Source organism: Oncorhynchus tshawytscha, linkage group LG17 (assembly GCF_018296145.1).
Source record: "Oncorhynchus tshawytscha isolate Ot180627B linkage group LG17, Otsh_v2.0, whole genome shotgun sequence".
NCBI lineage: Eukaryota > Metazoa > Chordata > Actinopteri > Salmoniformes > Salmonidae > Oncorhynchus > Oncorhynchus tshawytscha.
The window spans coordinates 468971-491273 of record NC_056445.1 but is presented as its reverse complement, the minus strand read 5'-3'; the positions used below and the strand labels follow the sequence as shown (position 1 = coordinate 491273).

The 22303-nt window shown below is 43.8% G+C and overlaps 1 protein-coding gene across 3 annotated transcripts; it reads right to left on the bottom strand.

Annotated features, from left to right (window-relative positions):
• LOC112216681 (protein MB21D2) lies at positions 1–14302 on the bottom strand. 3 transcript variants are annotated; one of them, XR_006079192.1, is made up of 3 exons: positions 11464–13288; positions 11258–11361; positions 10655–10784 (listed from the first exon to the last, which is right to left on the bottom strand). XR_006079192.1 is itself a non-coding variant. In XM_024376664.2 (2 exons), the coding sequence occupies exons 1-2, from the start codon at positions 13407–13409 to the stop codon at positions 1888–1890; spliced, it is 1521 nt and encodes a 506-aa protein (XP_024232432.1). In that variant the 5' UTR covers positions 13410–14302; the 3' UTR covers positions 1–1887. The 3 variants fall into 3 exon arrangements, 1 of the variants encoding a protein (XP_024232432.1); XM_024376664.2 differs by lacking the exons at positions 10655–10784; positions 11258–11361 and adding an exon at positions 1–3152 and having other exon boundaries at positions 13154–14302; XR_002948383.2 differs by having other exon boundaries at positions 10655–11361; positions 13154–13260.
• Between the last annotated feature and the right edge of the window lie 8001 nt (positions 14303–22303).

Below are 22303 nucleotides of genomic sequence, written 5' to 3'. Positions count from 1 at the left end.
TGGGATCCTGTACATCTTTATTCATCACACAAATTGATATTGTTTGCAACATACTGTATCATGAATGTGCATCAGACAAGCAACTGTTAAATGTTATATAAATTGTTTAATCAATTATTTTCAAGCAGTTTCTCTTTAGAGTTGTTGTTAAATATGTTTAATTACATTTTAGCTTGATTATAGTATTACCATCTACACATAATTTGATTTGATCATTGGATCACTTGCTCTCCCTCTCATACAGTATGGTCACGTTTCAGGCTAACTACATTGCAGATATTGCATTGCATCAACCCATGGTCAATCGATTTGAACAGACAGGCATCAGATTGCTCATATGATGTGATATGACATCTTATATGATGTGATATGACAGCGTTGTTAGATTTCGCAGGCGTATGCAACGTAGTCAGCCCGGTATGCGGCCAGTATGCCTTTAGAAAGGCATAGAACACATTCTTCAGGCCACTCCAGTGATTAGTCCGAATTGATGGTAAGGCAGTGTGTTTTTTTATTTTATTATTTAACTAGGCAAGTCAGTTAAGAACAAATTTTTATTTACAATGACGGCCTACCCCGGTCAAACCAAGACGACGCTGGGCCAATTGTGCGCTGCCCTATGGGACTCCCAATCATAGCCGGATGTGATGCAGCCTGGATTTGACCCTGGGACTGCAGTGATGCTTCTTGCAATGAGATGCAGTGCCTTAGACCGCTGCGCCACTTGGGAGAAAATGATCCCTGCCGATGGTGAGGTTGCTCATTTGAAGAACCTCAGGCCATGCGATTCGTTGGTGCTGACAATGCCGCTGCCAGATTGGTCCATACAAATGATACAGGCAGGGTCCCACTGCTGCTTTACAATACTATGTACACAGTAGCTACGCCCATGTCCAATTAAAATACATAATTGTGTGTTTGTTCACTTAATTTGCATAACCAATCAATCATAAAACATCTTCATAAGGTCAGCAGCAATATGGAAAATAAGAATCACAGTCAAATGTTTCCAAGTTCCATATAACACAAACAAACAAAAGGACAAGGTCCCAGAGTTCTGGAATATCACAAATACGTAACAAATACACCATTTCACTGATCAGGAGTGTGTATGATGAGTGTTAGCACTTGTATGTGTGGTGTGGAGTGGTGTGGTGTTTGTGTGTGTGTGTGTGTTTTTGTTTACTAATTGCACTTGAGGATGAAGATATGTGTATCACATTGCCGGTCAGATATCTGCAGGTTTTTGGCATATTCTGGATACGTCTGGAACTGTTCACTATACACATAGGACATGAATGCACAGAGAATGTAAAGTTAGAAACATCTTGTCATTGCGATACAGCTTATTGGAATAACAACTCTAAACCAGTAGGTATTAATTCAGAGCATTTTGCCCAATAGAGAAAAAAAAGACCATTGACATTGCCTTCCTAAAAGATATGCAACATTTCAGACTTCACATCACAACTTCCACCATAACTGTGTGCCTCTACATTCTGTGCAAAATAATACCAATTTTCACTCACACACATATCTACTCAACTCTCTTTATGTACAGTTATGGCGTTAGTACCATCAGTTCCCCTACAGGGACTAAGCCATTCCTTAACTTTCCGAGGAAAGACGCAGTACCTCTTCTTCCACCTGTTTCATGTAGTCCTGTAAAGGCCTTCTCAAGGTGACATGGGTACTGTAGGGTTGGTGGGGTGTGGGGACAGGTAAACAAAATGGGAAGACACCATTGCACAAAAGCACCTCACAATGCTCTGTGGCGACCGTTACTTGGGAAACCGACTAATTTGATGACTCGACCGATCGATCTAGTCAAAAGGAGAATGGGTGATGTGGGGGAGGAGAAGAATAGCTTTTTTCTATTTTGAAGTCTCAGAAGAACTTGTCGTCGATGCGGAAGTGCGGCCGCGTCACGTCATCGGGGTTGATGAACACCGAGATGGACTTTCCAGGGTTCTCTGTCACCAGCTGCTGCAGCTTCTTAGCCAAGCGGTCATCCGGCTGGTGCTCGCCGCCCGCGTCCGACTGTGGTGACGGCAGGTTTGAGGCACTGCCGCGCCAATGCAGTTCCAGGGTCAGTCGGTTGGCCGCCTTGGCGTGCTCAATGGTAGTGCGCAGGTGCTCGGCCGGGTCGGAGCGCACCGAGCTGAGCTTGCGGGCGTGGAGCATGGCCATCTCGTCCGACAGGTGCTCTAGCATGTTGCACTGTGGGATGAAGTAGTTGGGGCACATCTTGTTGACCAGGCAGTTCTGCAGGTCGTCAATGAGGCCTAGCAGGAAGTGGGCTGAAAAGTCTTCCTGGGACAGGTAGGTGGCGGGGAGCCGATCGCAGGCCCACAACATCATGCTGCGCAGGTGGTAGGGGCTGATGGCCTTGGGCCTTGACAGCAGCTTGATAATGATGGCCTTGCACGCCTGGTAGGCCTGCATCAGGCTGGCTGAGATGCACTTCTTGAGCTGCACTTCGCTGCGGGCGAAAGACAGGCGCCACTCATTCTCCTTACAGCCCTTGTGGGAGCAGGCAGGCACCAGGTAGAAGCCGCTGATCACCTCCTCCTCTGTGATCTTGCCGTCCCAGAAGTGGTTCTCCATCAGCCAGCTCTGGGCCACCGCTGGCCATCCCTTGAAGGAGACCACAGGCACGATGTCATAGAGCATGCGGCTGCTGCCCACGCCCAGGATGACGGAGATGATTGTGCCGTTCCGCTCCACCTTCTCCACGCGGGGCATGCCGCGCTGGGGCTTCTTCTGGATCTCCACCAGGACCACGCTGATGGACTCGTAGAACCAGTCAGCCACCAGTGTGGGTGAGAAGAAGTAGTTGGTGGCGCCATTGATGTGGTCTACCACTGTGCAGCAGTCCTTCCACTTGTTAATGGTGCCCTCGTCAAAGAGGCGCAGGCTCAGCCACGAGTGGCACAGGGCTGAGTGGCGCATGTCCAGAGTGACCGGCTGGTTGCGGTCGTGCAGCTTGAGCGCAGGCACGAGGAGGGTAAAGTCCATGTCATAGTCGGTGCCACGGGCGTAAACACTCAGCTCGTCTAGGTCCATGTCGACCACGCCCTCCCTCACACCACCTGACAGCAGCAGGTACTCGTTGGCCACAGGGAGCTTCTGGTCCAGTTTCTGCACCATACCTGATGGGAGAAGAATAAAGGGGGATTAATAGTGGCCTGTGTGGTCCAGCGGTTAGAGTTGGCATGGGTTCGAATCCGGCCCACTGCCCTTAGACTCAACCTCCTCCTACCTTTCCTGTCTTTCCTTGCCTGTCCTATCTGTTCAATAAAAAGGACAAAAATACAAAAGGAGTGAGACTGTCCCACTCTGTCACACCCTGACCATAGTTTGCTTTGTATGTTTCTATGTTTTGGTTGGTCAGGGTGTGAGCTGAGTGGGCATTCTATGTTACATGTCTAGTTTGTCTAGTCCTATGTATGGCCTGATATGGTTCTCAATCAGAGGCAGGTGTTCGTCATTGTCTCTGATTGGGAACCATATTTAGGTAGCCTGTTTGGTGTTGGGTTTTGTGGGTGATTGTCCTTGTTCCTGTCTCTGTGTTAGTTTGCACCAGCATAGGCTGTTTCGGTTTTCGTGTTACGTTTATTGTTTTTGATTCGTATTTACTTGGATGGATCGCATTAGCCACGCCACATTTTGGTCTGACTCTCCTTTGCCTACAGAAAACCGTTACACACTCCTTAAAAAATAGGGGGATGAATAGACAGCATATACCTAGCCTAGGTTTTAACAGTGCAAATTCTCTGTAATAAGGTAGCCTATGCCATTCCAAAGGAATGAGCATTACACCAAGGCCTGTACTCTGGAGCGGGGTCCGTCTTGGTCTGGGGCGGTGTGTCATAGCATCATCGGACTGAGCTTGTTGTCATTGCAGGCAATCTCAATGCTGTGCGTTACAGGGACACATCCTCCTCCCTCATGTGGTACCCTTCCTGCAGGCTCATACTGACATGACTTTCCAGCATGACAATGCCACCAGCCATACTGCTTGTTCTGTGCGTGATTTCCTGCAAGACAGGAATGTCAGTGTTCTGCCAGCACATCTGGGACCTGTTCGTTTGGAGGTTGAGGGCTAGGGCCATTCCCCCCTTAAATATCTGTGAACTTGCAGGTGCCTTGGTGGAAGAGTGGGGTAACATCTCACAGCAAGAACTGGTAAATCTGGCGCAGTCCATGAGGAGGAGATGCACTGCATTACTTAATGCAGCTGGTGGCCACACCAGATACTGACTGTTACTTTTGACCCCCCTTTGTTCAGGGACACATTATTCAACATCTGTTAGTCACATGTCTGTGGAACTTGTTCAGTTTATGTCTCAGTTGTTGAATCTTGTTATGTTCATACAAATATTTACACATGTTAAGTTTGCTGAAAATAAATGCAGTTGACAGTGAGGACGTTTCTTTTTTGAAGGGTTTAGTTCCTTTTCATACATTTTTAATCTGTGAAATCAACATGGTTTAATTGAATCAATTAGTGCAGATTGAGCAGCTTGCTGTGGAACGGGTAAGATAGCTGTTTACATTTTTGATTAGTCAACTAAGTGCAGTCGCGAGATGTGACTGAAATTTCACAGGTGGGGAGAGAGCGGTGGACATGGAGGGGGCTTGGCTTGAGTCATGACATTTGTATTTGTAACTAAACATAACATCATTAACCAGTTCTCAAGATTTGAAAAAAAAATAAAGTCCTGTCCCGGAACACTAGAGATCACTTTCGTGCCTGGTTTTGGATTTGTTCCTCAAAATGTTTTGTTATTTTTCTGTTCTGTTCCCTGAACCGGTTCCAACCCGATACATTTACATTAAATAATATTAACACAGGCTAAATAAATCTCCCCTGTCATAATCATCCTACCATCCCATAACATTTCAGATGTAAAAAAATAACTTGCCATTATATGCATCGTTGGCCTCTGGGTTCTGTGTGCACTGCACTGGACTGAGCTAGCCTAGCATGCTCCGTTAGCATCGGCTGAGTTTATTTATGTGGACTGCAGTGCTCTGTCTCTTTTTTCTCTCTTCCTCTTCACTGATTCCAGAAAGTGTCTGTTCCCTCTCAGCAGCCATAATCCCCAACATAAGAGACAGGCCCGAGTGGCTCAGCGCTGTGGTCTACTGTCACTGTTTGTTTGAGACACTGTGACTTTGGGACACTAAGCGCAAGAAGCTTAAGTGTGTAGGCCTACAGTGCAAGTGTGTGTGTGTGTGGGCTTGTATTACTGTCTTTGAGGGTACCGGAAATCCCTAAAAGTCCCCACAAGGATAGTAAAACCAGGACAATTCTCCCTCGTGGGGCCATTTCCCAGGTCTCCACAAGGACGAAGACTATTTTAAGTTTCGGGGTTAGCTTTTGGTTTAAAGTTACAATTAGAGTTAGGGTTAAGAGTCCGGGTAAGGATTAGGTTTAGGGATAATAGGATTTTGAATGGAAATAAATGTTAGGTCCTCACAAGGACAGTAGAACATATGCTGTGTGAGTGAGTGAGTGAGTGAGTGAGTGAGTGAGTGAGTGAGTGAGTGAGTGAGTGAGTGAGTGAGTGAGTGAGTGAGTGAGACTGTGCGACTCTTGAGTGTGTGTGTGTGAGACTGTGTGTCGGTCTGCTGCTCTTTTTGTATCTTTTGCTCACATCATCTGAGTGAGTTTTCATGGTGTCCAGTTTTCTGCACTGCTGCTGAACCAGTACACCACCACAACAGTTAGCCTAATATGCCAGTCAACTCAAAGTTATTCAAGTTAGTGCAGTGATATTCAAACTTTTTCAGCGGGGATCCTATTTCTTCCTGAAAAAATTTAGATTTTTATATCAACAAAACAAAAAAATCATTACATTTTAATGAAACCAATAAATACATTTACTAAAAAATATATATATTTTTCATCTTTCTCAAAAACTTCTGAATATTGTCCCATACAATGATCTGTCATCTTAATTGTTTTATTTAAAAAATGGTGACACCACTGTTGTTCCCCCGAGACCCCAGTAGGGGTCATTACCAGACTTTGAATGCCACTGACTTAGTGGGCACGTTTGAGTGATAAGGCTAAAGCAACCGACTAGACGAAAGCCGAGGAGTGAAGTCAGGGGAGGTTCAACCGTGATAGCCGAACACTGACGTGGTTTTCCAACAGCAAGGCTCAGGTCAACATGGCAGTGTTATGTCACCAACCACCATATCACACACTCACAAATGGAAATATGTGTGTGTTCATTGTACAATGAATTATTGAGAGAGAATCAAATATCACATTAATTTGTATATCCACTGCTATATATGAAATGCGGGAAAGTTAGTTCCTTTTTCAGCCATGTCATAGGGTGGCGTACAATTGGCCCAGCGTCGTCCGGGTTAAGGGAGGGTTTGGCCAGGGGGGCTTTACTTGGCTCATCACGCTCTAGCACCTCCTTGTGGCGGGCGGGCGACTGCAGGCAGTCGAAAGGTGTTTCCTCCGACACATTGGTGCGGCTGGCTTCCGGGTTAAGGGGGCAGGTGTTAAGAAGCGCGGTGTGGCGGGTCATGTTTTGGAGGACACATGACTCGACCTTCGAGCCCATTGAGAAGTTGCAGCGCTGAGACAAGATCGAAATTGGTGAGAACAGGGGGGTTAAAAATATGACATCTTATTCTGGTCGCAACTGATACCTCTATCTGACCACCTCGTCATAATTCTGACCACTAAATTGTGTTAGGACTCAGCAAATAAATAAAACGTCCCTTTTTCAGGACACTGTTTTTCAAAGATAATTCGTAAAAATCCAAATAACTTCACAGATCTTCATTGTAAAGTGTTTAAACACTGTTTCCCATGCTTGTTCAATGAACCATAAACAATTAATGAACATGCACCTGTGGAACGGTCATTAAGACACTAACAGCTTACAGACGATAGACAATTAAGGTCACAGTTATGAAAACTTAGGACACGAAAGAAGCCTATCTACTGACTCAGGGCTCCTGCTCATCTGCGTGAACGTGCCTTAGGCATGCTGCAAGGAGGCATGAGGACTGCAGATGTGGCCAGAGCAATAAATTGCAATGTCCGTACTGTGAGACGCCTAAAACAGAGCAACAGGGAGACAGAACAGACAACTGATTGTCCTCACAGTGGCAGACCATGTATAACAACACCTGCACAGGACAGGTACATCCAAACATCACACCTGCGGGACAGGTACAGGATGGCAACAACAACTGCCCGAGTTACACCAGAAATGCACAATCCCTCCATCAGTGCTCAGACTGTCCGCAATAGGCTGAGAGAGGCTGGACTGAGGGCTTGTAGGCCTGTTGTAAGGCAGGTCCTCACCAGACATCACCGACAACAATGTCACCTATGGGCACAAACCCACCGTCGCTGGACCAGACAGGACTGGCAAAAAGTGCTCTTCACTGACAAGTTGCGGTTTTGTCATCACCCCTGATGGTCGGATTCGAGTTTATCGTCGAATGAATGAGTGTTACACCGAGGCCTGTACTCTGGAGAGGGATCAATTTGGAGGTGGAGGGTCCGTCATGGTCTGCGGCAGTGTGTCACAGCATCATTGGACTGAGCTTGTGTAATGGCTAGCTAGTTAGCGGTGGTGCGCACTAATAGCGTTTCAGTCGGTGACGTCACTTGCTCTGAAACCTTGAAGTTGTTGTTCCCCTTGCTCTACAAGGGCCGCGACTTTTGTGGCGCGATGGGTAAAGATTAGAGGTCGACCGATTAATCGGAATTGCCGATTAATTTGGGCCGATTTCAAGTTTTCATAACAATCGGAAAATCGGTATTTTTGGCCACCGTTTAAAAATTATTATTTTTTACACCTTTATTTCATCTTTATTTAACTAGGCAAGTCAGTTAAGAACACATTCTTATTTTCAATGACGGCCTAGGAACGGTGGGTTAACTGCCTCGTTCAGGAGCAGAATGACAGATTTTTACCTTGTCAGCTCGGGGGATTCAATCTTGCAACCTTACAGTTAACTAGTCCAACGCTCTAACCATTTGATTACATTGCACTCCACGAGGAGACTGCCTGTTACGTGAATGCAGTAAGCCAAGGTAAGTTGCTAGATAGCATTAAACTTATCTTATAAGAAACAATCAATCAATCATAATCACTAGTTAACTACACATGGTTGATGATATTACTAGTTTATCTAGCGTGTCCTGCAACATATAATCGATGCTGTGCCCATTCGCAAAAAAGGACTTTGTTGCTCCAATGTGTACCTAACCATAAACATCAATGCCTTTCTTAAAATCAATACACAGAAGTATATATTTTTAAACCTGCGTATTTAGCTAAAAGAAATCCAGGTTAGCAGGAAATATTAACCAGGTGAAATTCTCTTGCGTTCATTGCACACAGAGTCAGTGTATATGCAACAGTTTGGGCCGCCTAACTTGCCAGAATTTTACGTAACTATGACATAACATTGAAGGATGTGAAATGTAACAGGAATATTTAGACTTATGGACGCCACCCGTTAGATAAAATACGGAAAGGTTCCGTATTTCACTGAAAGAATAAACGTCTTGTTTTCAGGATGAGTTTCCAGATTCGGCCTTATTAATGACATACGGCTCATATTTCTGTGTGTTATCATGTTATAACTAAGTCTATGATTTGATAGAGCAGTCTGACTGAGAGGTGGTAGGGACCAGCAGGCTCGTAAGAATTCATTCAAACAGCACTTTAGTGCGTTTGCCAGCAGCTGTTTATGACTTCAAGCCTATCAACTCTCGAAAATTAGGCTGGTGAAACCGATGTGAAATGGCTAGCTAGTTAGCGGGGTGCGCGCTAATTGCGATTCAAACGTCACTCGCTGAGACTTGGAGTAGTTGTTCCCCTTGCTCTGCATGGGTAACGCTGCTTCGAGGGTGGCTGTTGTCGTTGTGTTCCTGGTTCAAGCCCGGAGAGGAGCGAGGAAAGGGATGGAAGCTATACTGATACACTGGCAATACTAAAGTGCCTATAAGAACATCCAATAGTCAAAGGTTAATGAAATACAAATGGTATAGAGAGAAATAGTCCTATAATTCCTATAATAACTACAACCTAAAACTTCTTACCTGGGAATATTGAAGACTCATGTTAAAAGGAACCACCAGCTTTTATGTTCTCATGTTCTGAGCAAGGAACTTAAACGTTAGCTTTCTTAGATGGCACATATTGCACTTTTAATTTCTTCTCCAACTCCTTGTTTTTGCATTCTTTAAACCAAATTGAACATGTTTCATTATTTATTTGAGGCTAAATTGATTTTATTTATGTATTATATTAAGTTAAAATAGGTGTTCATTCAGTATTGTTGTAATTGTCATTATTACAAATACCCCCCCCGGGAAAAAATTTATATTTAAATCGGCCGATTAATCGGTTTCTGGTTTTTTTTGGTCCTCCAATAATCGGTATCGGCGTTCAAAAATCATAATCGGTCGACCTCTAGTAATGCTAGATACTAGCTTGAGCAATGCTTCATGGGTGTCAGTTGTCTATGTGGGCAGAGGGTCCCTGGTTCAAGCCCAGGTAGGGGCGAGGAGAGGGACGGAATCTATACTGTTACATTGGTGCCGTGACCCGGATCACTGGTTGCTGTGGAAAAGGAGGAGGTCAAAAGGGGGGTGAGTGTAACCAATGTGAAATGGCTAGCTAGTTAGCAGTGGTGCGCACTAATAGCGTTTCAGTCGGTGACGTCACTTGCTCTGAGGCCTTGAAGTAGTTGTTCCTTTGCTCTGCAAGGGACGTTGGCTTTTGTGGCGCGATGGGTAACGATGCTTCGTGGGTGTCAGTTGTCTATGTGGGTCAGTTGTCTCCCTGGTTCAAGCCCAGGTAGGGGCGAGGAGAGGGACGGAAGCTATACTGTTACACTTGTTGTCATTGCAGGCAATCTCAACGCTGTGCGTTACCGGGAAGACATCCTCCTCCCTCATGGGGTACCCTTCCTACAGGCTCATCCTGACATGATTCTCCAGCATGACAATGCCACCAGCCATACTGCTTGTTCTGTGCGTTATTTCCTGCAAGACCGCCAGCGAAGAGCCCTTATCTCAATCCCATTGAGCACAGCTGGGACCTGTTGGATCGGAGGGTGAGGGCTAGTGCCCTGGTGCAATCCATGAGGAGGAGATGCACTGCAGTACTTAATGCAGCTGGTGGTCACACCAGATACTGACTGTTACATTATTCAATTTTTGTTCGTCACATGTCTGTGGAACTTGTTCAGTTCATGTCTCAGTTGTTGAATATTGTTATGTTCATACAAATATTTATAAGAGCAGTTGACAGTGAGAAGACGTTTATTTTTTTTGCTGAGTTTATTATGTAGGCTACAGGTCATAGTTAAGACCTCATCACAACCTGATAATAACCACCTGACTACAGCTTATTACCTACTGTAAAAAGGATTGCAAAGGATAAAGTTGGATATTGAAAAGCTTGTTCGTTACATTTCTATTCGTTTCCATAGGCACCAATTAAAGTTTCAATCTGCAACATATTCTTACATTTAAAATAGATCAAGCAATGGCAAAAAAACAATCTACATCACAATTCTTTGCACATCTGGACAGTAATTGTTTCATAATTAACCCACAGACATTGCATGCATAGAAAGACTTGGACAGAGTATATAAATGCACATTGGGATTTTTATTAATGCCTAATAAGAGTGGTGTAATCGGGTAGATCCTCATCGAGGACCGCAGAGAAGGCGATCTGGAGCATAGTGGCCTTCTTGAATAGTGGTGTGATGGGTCAGATCTGCAGTGAAGAGAATAAGCGACTTACAACTTTATCAATTTGAGATTTTAAAAGAAAACTAGAAAAAGGATTTTCCTGAAAAAACTTTGTGTACTCAGCTGGCTAAAAGTATTTCTGTGGTACTTGTTGAAGAAGTCTGTTACAGTTATAGCTTAGAGAGGTCTTCAAAAAAGAGCAACTTGCTCATATACATACTTTGCATCCTCCTCCACCACAGCGGTCTGGGACATATTTTAGGATTTTACAGAGGGCCCATAACACATCAACCACCTGAGTTTCCAGGCTTTTCATGACTCTTACTGTAAGCATTTTGCACACGTTTTCTAAAGTTATTGTGATCATCATCACTCTGTCCGTCTCTCCCACACACATACACAGACAGAGAGAGACATACAGCAACACCGTCATTAGCTAAACAGATTTCAAAATGTCAAAATGTTAGCTAGCTGCAGGAGGTAAAAATGTTAACTTACCATGTCCATGGATGATTAGCTAGAGAGCTAATGTTAGCTAGCTAAAATTAGCCAGCTAGCAAAATTTCTCATGAAGTTCTTCTCCCCAACAAACCGCCGCCTTACTTACAAAAGTAAAACAACAATGCAGGAGAATGTTATCAAAGTTTTTTTGTGCATATTTCGAAGCTGTCATTGTTTTCCAGCTGTGTTGTTGTGTAACCTACCAGGCGCTCTGTCCCAATGATGCTTGATTGCTCAAGCTGCCTGCACCGCGCACGGAGATATATTGCTGCTAGCACCGATTCCAATCCACATTTTAGTTGGAACAGATATGCCTACCTCCTCATTTAGCTACTGACATTAAAATAACAATGCGTGCAGTAATTTGAATTGCTCAAAAGATTTAAGAGACAATATAATTGTCAGGGTCAAATTCAGGTGCAATAATGTTTGACTATTTGACTATTTAAATAAATTGAATAAATATAGGGGTTTGTAAATCCTGGTGGATTGTAGTAGGATATTGAAATAAAATACATAGGCCTACGTGTTTTTTTGTTAAATTCTGAACAAATCTAAATTGCATTCAGTGGAACAGAAGAAAATGCACAGCACCATAAACAAACAGTTACCATTAAAAGACACAGCAAGCTACTAGATATTATTAATTTAAAAACATTATTTCATTGTACTGACGTTTTACTGTATTTTAACGGCAGTACATTTTTGTAAAGGTAGGCATATACTATATTATAGTGCATGTTTTGCATGCTGGTAGCCTAGAACAAATATTATGGAAGTGAATGTGCACTTTTCAATTCGGTGGACTGCAACTACGAAAAGCATTACCATAGCCTGTACTAAAATCAAAAACATTTAAAAAGCATAGATCCTCTAAATTAGGAACCATCTCTGATAGCTATAGGGCCGCAGAGACTGTCACACATTTTAGCTTGCTAATAACCTAGCAAATTCGATGCCTTGGAGGTGAAATATAAAACATTTTTTAACTGGTATTTCATCACCTGCCGGATAAAACGTAAAATGGCCCTACTCCTGAAAAAGTTAATCGGACCGGACAAACTGAAGAGGACTCGGCCCGAGTACCATTAGCCTTGGCCCAAGGTAATATGATTATACCGGACTCGGGAAGAGCTCCGCCCGCATGAAGCCCCCTGAGTCCGAGTCTCAAACGGAATAGGCCCAGCTTCTTGACTGGGTCCATGAGAACCTAACCCGCTTTGGTGCGCTCTGCCAGCTGTTATTTGCCAACTGTTCTAAACAGAATCATGCAAACCCTTCTGAAAAAGAACATTACTCCAATTTGTATAATTGTAATGGTTCCAGTGTCATATATTCAATGGGTGCATGGCCCACAAACACTATGCACATGTTTATTAACTGAGTAGCATTTAGATAACTGGTCAGTAGGTCGATCAGATGAATACATATTTTTCATGACATCATGAAAAAAACGTATTTTGGATTACATCTGGTTGTTATATGGGTATAAAACCTCCCGACCAGATTTCCACCACGCCGTATGCCCTCGAGCATTAGCAATCACAGACAGTTTGCGGGCAGTGCAGCCCTATGAATGATGTAAGGCGAAAATAATGAATTATTATATTGTTTAATTTATATAGGACTGGACAATGATGGGTCAGAGATTAGATAGATATTCGGGATTTATAGTCAGCCTCTTGATTTGATCTATTGATCTACACTGATAGATTTGAAACAGCACACTTGCTTTTATTATTGCATCCATTCACCACTGATCAAACTAGCGGACTGTAGTTGTTACTGAGAATTGTCATAAATACGTTTCGCATAATACATTTTTTAAAATCTGCCTCATTCTAGTAAAATGTCAGCTAAACAGACGTGATTTTCCCACCCACAATTTCTTACCGAGCATGGAGAAAATGAAATCCTTGGCGGTGTGAATCTCGAGCGCTCGCTGGTCGTCATATTCTCGCTGATCGTGTTTACTAAATTCCAGAATCAATCGGTTCAAATCCTCGATTCTGGCACCGGACCTGAAATCGAGCTCGGGGTAGCTTGGGATGATCTTGTTGTTATTGTTCGTGGAGCTGGGAGTCGCAGTGGGGCTGTTTCCCAAGCTATTTACGGACCCAGCCCGGCTGGTTAGCGCAGGGGCCGCCATGTTTGCAAGATATAAAAAACAACAGCAAAGTGAACGCAGGCGTCCCAAGGCCCCACACTGGCTACCTCGGCTTCAGTTCAGAACATCGGCCGCTGCTTGCACCAAACAAATCGGAGTTCCTTTAAATTTTATGCGGGGTGTGCAAAGTGCTCTCATCGGCGTGGCTGTGGTTCAATGACTGTTGGGGATGGCTGTCGAATCGTAGGCAAAGTAATTGTCATGGCTAATGTGAGAGTGATGAAGTCAAGTCGATGATGGTGCTGATGATGACGCTAGCCGAATCAGCTCCTCCAGAGCGACGAAGGAATTGCACTGGCACACGTATGTAGCTGATACGTTGCCCAGCCTATTATCTGACATCTGTTTGGAAGACCTTCTTTAAAGTTTTATGGCAGACTACACCTATTGGTGTATTGCCTCCAACTACTACACGGGGTATTGAAACAAAACAAAAATACTATTCCATTGATGGTTGCTTGAATACACAACTACCATCCCACTCCTTCAGTCACATTCAAATAACGTCCTTACACAGGCTCAGGTACCCGTGAGGAAGGAGCATTAATCGAAAGGATTCCTTGTAACGCCCAGCCGCACTCACAATGATGCCTACTTTCTCCGATTTCCTTTCCTTTTGCGCTGTGCAGTTCATAACCAAATTAAAAGTCCAGGTTCTTAACATGCAACATCACCGAGGTAGACCCGAAGACCGAGGTCACCGAGGTAAAGACCGTTTCAAGTTGGATATTCGCGCAATAGCTTTCAAATCACTTGAGCCACAGACTCCAAATAAGTGTCATGATGTTGGAAAAATTGCACACAACATTGCACAGGTCTTATTTTCACGATTTGGACATTAATTCGCTTTCCAAAGCTAATAAACATGTGGAAATGTGAGCAGCATTTTTGTATTCCTAGTTGAATTAGTTAGGGAGCGTAAACAAAGTACAAACTTTTTTACATTCGAATTTCTATAGCTCCTTGGTCATGTGACCTAATGACTTCAAAGAAGGTTCAGAATGTCCACTGACTACCCTTCTATATTGCACACCCTTTAGTTTGTCCATTTTCATCTCACGTGATTTTACATGAATTTTTCAAAATTATAAATGTCAATAGCTCCTCTTTCATGTGACCTACTGACTTCAAACAAGGTTCAGAATGTCCACTGACTATCCTTCTATATTGCACACCCTTTTGTTTGTCCATTTTCATCTCACATGATTTTACATTAATATTTCTCATTTTAAAATTTCTATAGCTCCTTGGTCATGTGACCTAATAACTTCAAACAACGGTTCAGAATGTACACTCAGTGAGCCTGCACATTGCAAACCCTTTAGTTTGTCCATTTTCATCTCTCACGTTTTTACATTCATTTTTCAAAATGTAGAATTTCAATAGCTCCTTGGTCATGTGACCTAGTGACTTCAAACAAGGTTCAGAATGTCTACTCAGTGAGCCTACATATTGCACACATTTTAGTTTGTCCATTTTCATCTCACATGATTTTACATGAATTTTAAAAAAAAGTAAAGTTTCAATTGCTCCTTGGTAATGTGACCTAATGACTTCAAACAAGGTTCAGAATGTCCACTGACTACCCTTCTATATTGCACACCCTTTAGTTTGTCCATTTTCATCTCACATGTTTTTACATTTTTTTTTCAAAATGTAGAATTTCAATAGCTCCTTGGTCATGTGACCTAGTGATTTCAAACAAGGTTCAGAATGTCCACTCAGTGGGCCTATACATTGCATACCCTTTAGTTTGTCCATTTTCATCTCACATGATTTTACATTAATTTTTAAAAATCTAGAATTTCAATAGCTCCTTGGTCATATGACCTAGTGACCTCAAACAAGGTTCAGAATGTCCACTGACAATGCCTTCATATCTCACTCTGATATTTGTCTACATTCCTCTTGTGCTATTAGACTTAAATGTGTAAGCTTTACAGGCCATCTACACCAAAAAATAAAATAGAGTTTTTGACCTAATTGTCACATAACAGCTAACCATTCATTATTGAAAATATAACTATCAAACCTGCATTACAAAGACCCCGCAGATGAAGGTGTCCTGCTATATGGTGTGAGTTATTTCCCCTCCTTTCCACTTTATGTCCACCCAGTCATCTTTTCCTTGGCAGGATCTTCTCATTTTGAAGTACTCTCTTTTTATGTAAACATAATGGGATTCTGATTAGTTATAGGCAAATTAATACACAGGACAAATTTGTATGCTGTTATCCTTATCACTATAATCTAGTAGTAATTTAGTAGTAGAGGTAATTTCCTTTATGCCCCATTCTACACACAGCCTAAATTATAGGCACTGAACCATTTACAGTATAAAAGTAGCATATAGGATCCAACCCTATCACAGAGTGAATAAATGTAGAGCGTTTGAAGAGTTTAAGAAAAAATATTAAGTGACAGTTTCATTAGTACGTGCTTAAAGAAAGTCATATCACAAAGATCACAGATGACAGTGCCCAATAAATCTATGACAATAGAGAATGAATTGTAAGCACCAAAGTGTTTGTCAAAATAATATCTGAAAATGTCAGTTGTTGAACATAATACTTCTATTTGCAATAGCAATTTATGATATACTGTATGCAGTTGAGGAATATTCCATGTACCAACACAACATGAAGGACGGACATAAGACATTCCCACCTATAGTATTTTTTTAAAGATGTAAAAAATTAGTTCACCTTTACTTAACCAGGTAAGCCATTTGACAACAAGTTCTCATTTACAACTGCGACCTGGCCAAGATAAAGCAAAGCAGTGTGACACAAACAACAACACAGAGTTACACATGGAATAAACAAACGTACAGTCAATAACACAATTGAAAAGTCTATATACAGTGTGTGCAAATGAAATAAGATTAGGGAGGTAAGGCAATAAATAGGCCGTAGTGGAGAAATAATTGCAATTTCACAAATAAACACTGGAGTGATAGATGTGCAGAATATTAATGTGCAAGTAGAGATACTGTGGTGCAAAGGAGAAAAATAAATATGAATAAAATAAATAACAATATGGGGTAGTTGGTAGTAGTTGGATGGGCTATTTACAGATGGGCTGTGTACAGGTGCAATGATCTGTAAGCTGCTCTGATAGCTGATTCTTCTTAAAGATAGTGAGGGAGTTATGAGTCTCCCGCTTCAGTGATTTTTTAAATTCGTTCCCGTCATTGGCAGCAGAGAACTGGTAGGAAAGGCGGCCAAAGGAGGAATTGGCTTTGGGGGTGACCAGTGAAATATACCTGCTGGAGCGCGTGCTACAGGTGGGTGCTGCTGTGGTGACCAGTGAGCTGAGATAAGGCCAAGTAAGGATTTATAGATGACCTGGAGCCAGTGGGATTGGCAACGAATATGAAGCGAGGGCCAGCCAACGAGAACATACAGGTTGCAGTGGTGGGTAGTATATGGGGCTTTGGTGACAAAACGGATGGCACTGTGATAGACTACATCCAATTTGCTGAGTAGAGTGTTGGAGGATATTTTGTAAATTACATCGCAGAAGTCAAAGATTGGTAGGATAGTCAGTTTTACGAGGGTATGTTTGGCAGCATGAGTGAATAATGCTTTTGTTGTGAAGTAGGATGCCGATTCTAGATTTCATTTTGGGTTGGAGATGTTTAATGTGAGTCTGGAAGGAGAGTTTACAGTCTAGCCAGACACCTAGGTATTTGTAGATGTCCACATATTCTAAGTCAGAACCGTCCAGAGCAATGATGCTAGGCGGGCGGGCAGGTGCGAGCAGCGATCGGTTGAAGAGCATGCGTTTAGTTTTACTTGCATTTAAGAGCAGTTGGAGGCCACGGAGGGAGAGTTGTATGGCATTGAAGCTCGTCTGGAGGTTAGTTAACAAAGTGTGCAAAGAAGGGCCAGAAGTCGTCTGCATAGAAGTGGATCAGGGAATCACCAGCAGCACGAGCGACATCATTGATAGTTGGTGAACCAGGCGAGGCGGTCATTTGAGAAACCAAGGCTATTGAGTCTGCCAATAAGAATGAGGTGATTGACAGAGTCGAAAGCCTTGGTCAGGTCGATGAAGACGGCTGCACAGTACTGTATTTTGTCGATTGCGGTTTTGATATTGTTTCGGACCTTGAGCGTGGCTGATGTGCACCCATGACCAGCTTGGAAACCAGATTGCATAGTGGAGAAGGTACGGTGGGTGCAGAGTTTCTGCAGGGGGTGCAGAGCTGTTGGCCGGGGTAGGGGTAGCCAGATGGAAAGCATGGCCAGCCGTAGAAAAATGCCTTTTGAAATGATTGCTTATCGTAGATTTATCGGTGGTGACAGTGTTTCCTAGTCTCATTGCAGTGGGCAGCTGGGAGGAGGTGCTCTTATTCTCCATGGACTTTACAGTGTCCCAAATTTTTTGGGAATTATTTTATTTTATTTATTTTATTTCAACTTTATTTAACCAGGTAGGCAAGTTGAGAACAAGTTCTCATTTACAATTGCGACCTGGCCAAGATAAAGCAAAGCAGTTCGACAGATACAACGACACAGAGTTACACATGGAGTAAAACAAACATACAGTCAATAATACAGTATAAACAAGTCTATATACAATGTGAGCAAATGAGGTGAGAAGGGAGGTAAAGGCAAAAAAGGCCATGGTGGCAAAGTAAATACAATATAGCAAGTAAAACACTGGAATGGTAGTTTTGTAATGGAAGAATGTGCAAAGTAGAAATAAAAATAATGGGGTGCAAAGGAGCAAAATAAATAAATAAATTAAATACAGTTGGGAAAGAGGTAGTTGTTTGGGCTAAATTATAGGTGGGCTATGTACAGGTGCAGTAATCTGTGAGCTGCTCTGACAGTTGGTGCTTAAAGCTAGTGAGGGAGATAAGTGTTTCCAGTTTCAGAGATTTTTGTAGTTCGTTCCAGTCATTGGCAGCAGAGAACTGGAAGGAGAGGCGGCCAAAGAAAGAATTGGTTTTGGGGGTGACTAGAGAGATATACCTGCTGGAGCGTGTGCTACAGGTGGGAGATGCTATGGTGACCAGCGAGCTGAGATAAGGGGGACTTTACCTCAAATCAAATCAAATCAAATCAAATTTTATTTGTCACATACACATGGTTAGCAGATGTTAATGCGAGTGTAGCGAAATGCTTGTGCTTCTAGTTCCGACAATGCAGTAATAACGAACAAGTAATCTAACTAACAATTCCAAAAAAAAAAACTACTGTCTTATACACAGTGTAAGGGGATAAAGAATATGTACATAAGGATATATGAATGAGTGATGGTACAGAGCAGCATAGGCAAGATACAGTAGATGATATCGAGTACAGTATATACATATGAGATGAGTATGTAAACCAAGTGGCATAGTTAAAGTGGCTAGTGATACATGTATTACATAAGGATGCAGTCGATGATATAGAGTACAGTATCTACGTATGCATATGAGATGAATAATGTAGGGTAAGTAACATTATATAAGGTAGCATTGTTTAAAGTGGCTAGTGATATATTTACATCATTTCCCATCAATTCCCATTATTAAAGTGGCTGGAGTAGAGTCAGTGTCATTGACAGTGTGTTGGCAGTAGCCACTCAATGTTAGTGGTGGCTGTTTAACAGTCTGATGGCCTTGAGATAGAAGCTGTTTTTCAGTCTCTCGGTCCCAGCTTTGATGCACCTGTACTGACCTCGCCTTCTGGATGATAGCGGGGTGAACAGGCAGTGGCTCGGGTGGTTGATGTCCTTGATGATCTTTATGGCCTTCCTGTAGCATCGGGTGGTGTAGGTGTCCTGGAGGGCAGGTAGTTTGCCCCGGTGATGCGTTGTGCAGACCTCACTACCCTCTGGAGAGCCTTACGGTTGAGGGCGGTGCAGTTGCCATACCAGGCGGTGATACAGCCCGCCAGGATGCTCTCGATTGTGCATCTGTAGAAGTTTGTGAGTGCTTTTGGTGACAAGCCGAATTTCTTCAGCCTCCTGAGGTTGAAGAGGCGCTGCTGCGCCTTCCTCACGATGCTGTCTGTGTGGGTGGACCAATTCAGTTTGTCTGTGATGTGTATGCCGAGGAACTTAAAACTTGCTACCCTCTCCACTACTGTTCCATCGATGTGGATGGGGGTGTTCCCTCTGCTGTTTCCTGAAGTCCACAATCATCTCCTTAGTTTTGTTGACGTTGAGTGTGAGGTTATTTTCCTGACACCACACTCCGAGGGCCCTCACCTCCTCCCTGTAGGCCGTCTCGTCGTTGTTGGTAATCAAGCCTACCACTGTTGTGTCGTCCGCAAACTTGATGATTGAGTTGGAGGCGTGCATGGCCACGCAGTCGTGGGTGAACAGGGAGTACAGGAGAGGGCTCAGAACGCACCCTTGTGGGGCCCCAGTGTTGAGGATCAGCGGGGAGGAGATGTTGTTGCCTACCCTCACCACCTGGGGGCGGCCCGTCAGGAAGTCCAGAACCCAGTTGCACAGGGCGGGGTCGAGGCCCAGGGTCCCGAGCTTGATGACGAGCTTGGAGGGTACTATGGTGTTGAATGCCGAGCTGTAGTCGATGAACAGCATTCTCACATAGGTATTCCTCTTGTCCAGATGGGTTAGGGCAGTGTGCAGTGTGGTTGAGATTGCATCGTCTGTGGACCTATTTGGGCGGTAAGCAAATTGGAGTGGGTCTAGGGTGTCAGGTAGGGTGGAGGTGATATGGTCCTTGACTAGTCTCTCAAAGCACTTCATGATGACGGATGTGAGTGCTACGGGGCGGTAGTCGTTTAGCTCAGTTACCTTAGCTTTCTTGGGAACAGGAACAATGGTGGCCCTCTTGAAGCATGTGGGAACAGCAGACTGGTATAGGGATTGATTGAATATGTCCGTAAACACACCGGCCAGCTGGTCTGCGCATGCTCTGAGGGCGCGGCTGGGGATGCCGTCTGGGCCTGCAGCCTTGCGAGGGTTAACACGTTTAAATGTCTTACTCACTTCGGCTGCAGTGAAGGAGAGACCGCATGTTTTCGTTGCAGGCCGTGTCAGTGGCACTGTGTCAGTGGCACTGTATCTACAAGACCTAGCAGGGTCTTGTAGATGACATGGAGCCAGTGGGTTTGGCGACGAGTATGAAGCCAGGGCCAGCCAACGAGAGCGTACAGGTCGCAATGGTGGGTGGTATATGGGGCTTTGGTGACAAAACGGATTGCACTGTGATAGACTGCATCCAATTTGTTGAGTAGGGTATTGGAGGCTATTTTGTAAATGACATCGCCAAAGTCGAGGATTGGTAGGATGGTCAGTTTTACAAGGGTATGTTTGGCAGCATGAGTGAAGGATGCTTTGTTGCGAAATAGGAAGCCAATTCTAGATTTATTGGATTGGAGATGTTTGATATGGGTCTGGAAGGAGAGTTTACAGTCTAACCAGACACCTAAGTATTTGTAGTTGTCCACGTATTCTAAGTCAGAGCCGTCCAGAGTAGTGATGTTGGACAGGCGGGTAGGTGCAGGTAGCGATCGGTTGAAGAGCATGCATTTAGTTTTACTTGTATTTAAGAGCAATTGGAGGCCACGGAAGGAGAGTTGTATGGCATTGAAGCTTGCCTGGAGGGTTGTTAACACAGTGTCCAAAGAAGGGCCGGAAGTATACAGAATGGTGTCGTCTGCGTAGAGGTGGATCAGAGACTCACCAGCAGCAAGAGAGACCTCATTGATGTATACAGAGAAGAGAGTCGGTCCAAGAATTGAACCCTGTGGCACCCCCATAGAGACTGCCAGAGGTCCAGACAGCAGACCCTCCGATTTGACACACTGAACTCTATCAGAGAAGTAGTTGGTGAACCAGGCGAGGCAATCATTTGAGAAACCAAGGCTGTCGAGTCTGCCGATGAGGATGTGGTGATTGACAGAGTCGAAAGCCTTGGCCAGATCAATGAATACGGCTGCACAGTAATGTTTCTTATCAATGGCGGTTAAGATATCGTTTAGGACCTTGAGCGTGGCTGAGGTGCACCCATGACCAGCTCTGAAACCAGATTGCATAGCAGAGAAGGTATGGTGAGATTCGAAATGGTCGGTAATCTGTTTGTTGACTTTGCTTTCGAAGACCTTAGAAAGGCAAGGTAGGATAGATATAGGTCTGTAGCAGTTTGGGTCAAGAGTGTCCCCCCCTTTGAAGAGGGGGATGACCGCAGCTGCTTTCCAATCTTTGGGAATCTCAGACGACACGAAAGAGAGGTTGAACAGGCTAGTAATAGGGGTGGCAACAATTTCGGCAGATAATTTTAGAAAGAAAGGGTCCAGATTGTCTAGCCCGGCTGATTTGTAGGGGTCCAGATTTTGCAGCTCTTTCAGAACATCAGCTGAATGGATTTGGGAGAAGGAGAAATGGGGAAGGCTTGGGCGAATTGCTGTTGGGGGTGCAGTGCTGTTGACCGGGGTAGGAGTAGCCAGGTGGAAAGCATGGCCAGTTGTAGAAAAATGCTTATTGAAATTCTCAATTATGGTGGATTTATCAGTGGTGACAGTGTTTCCTATCTTCAGTGCAGTGGGCAGCTGGGAGGAGGTGTTCTTATTCTCCATGGACTTTACAGTGTCCCAGAACTTTTTTGAGTTAGTGTTGCAGGAAGCAAATTTCTGCTTGAAAAAGCAAGCCTTGGCTTTTCTAACTGCCTGTGTATAATGGTTTCTAGCTTCCCTGAACAGCTGCATATCACGGGGGCTGTTCGATGCTAATGCAGAACGCCATAGGATGTTTTTGTGTTGGTTAAGGGCAGTCAGGTCTGGGGAGAACCAAGGACTATATCTGTTCCTGGTTCTAAATTACTTGAATGGGGCATGTTTATTTAAGATGGTTAGGAAGGCATTTAAAAAAAATATCCAGGCATCCTCTACTGACGGGATGAGATCAAT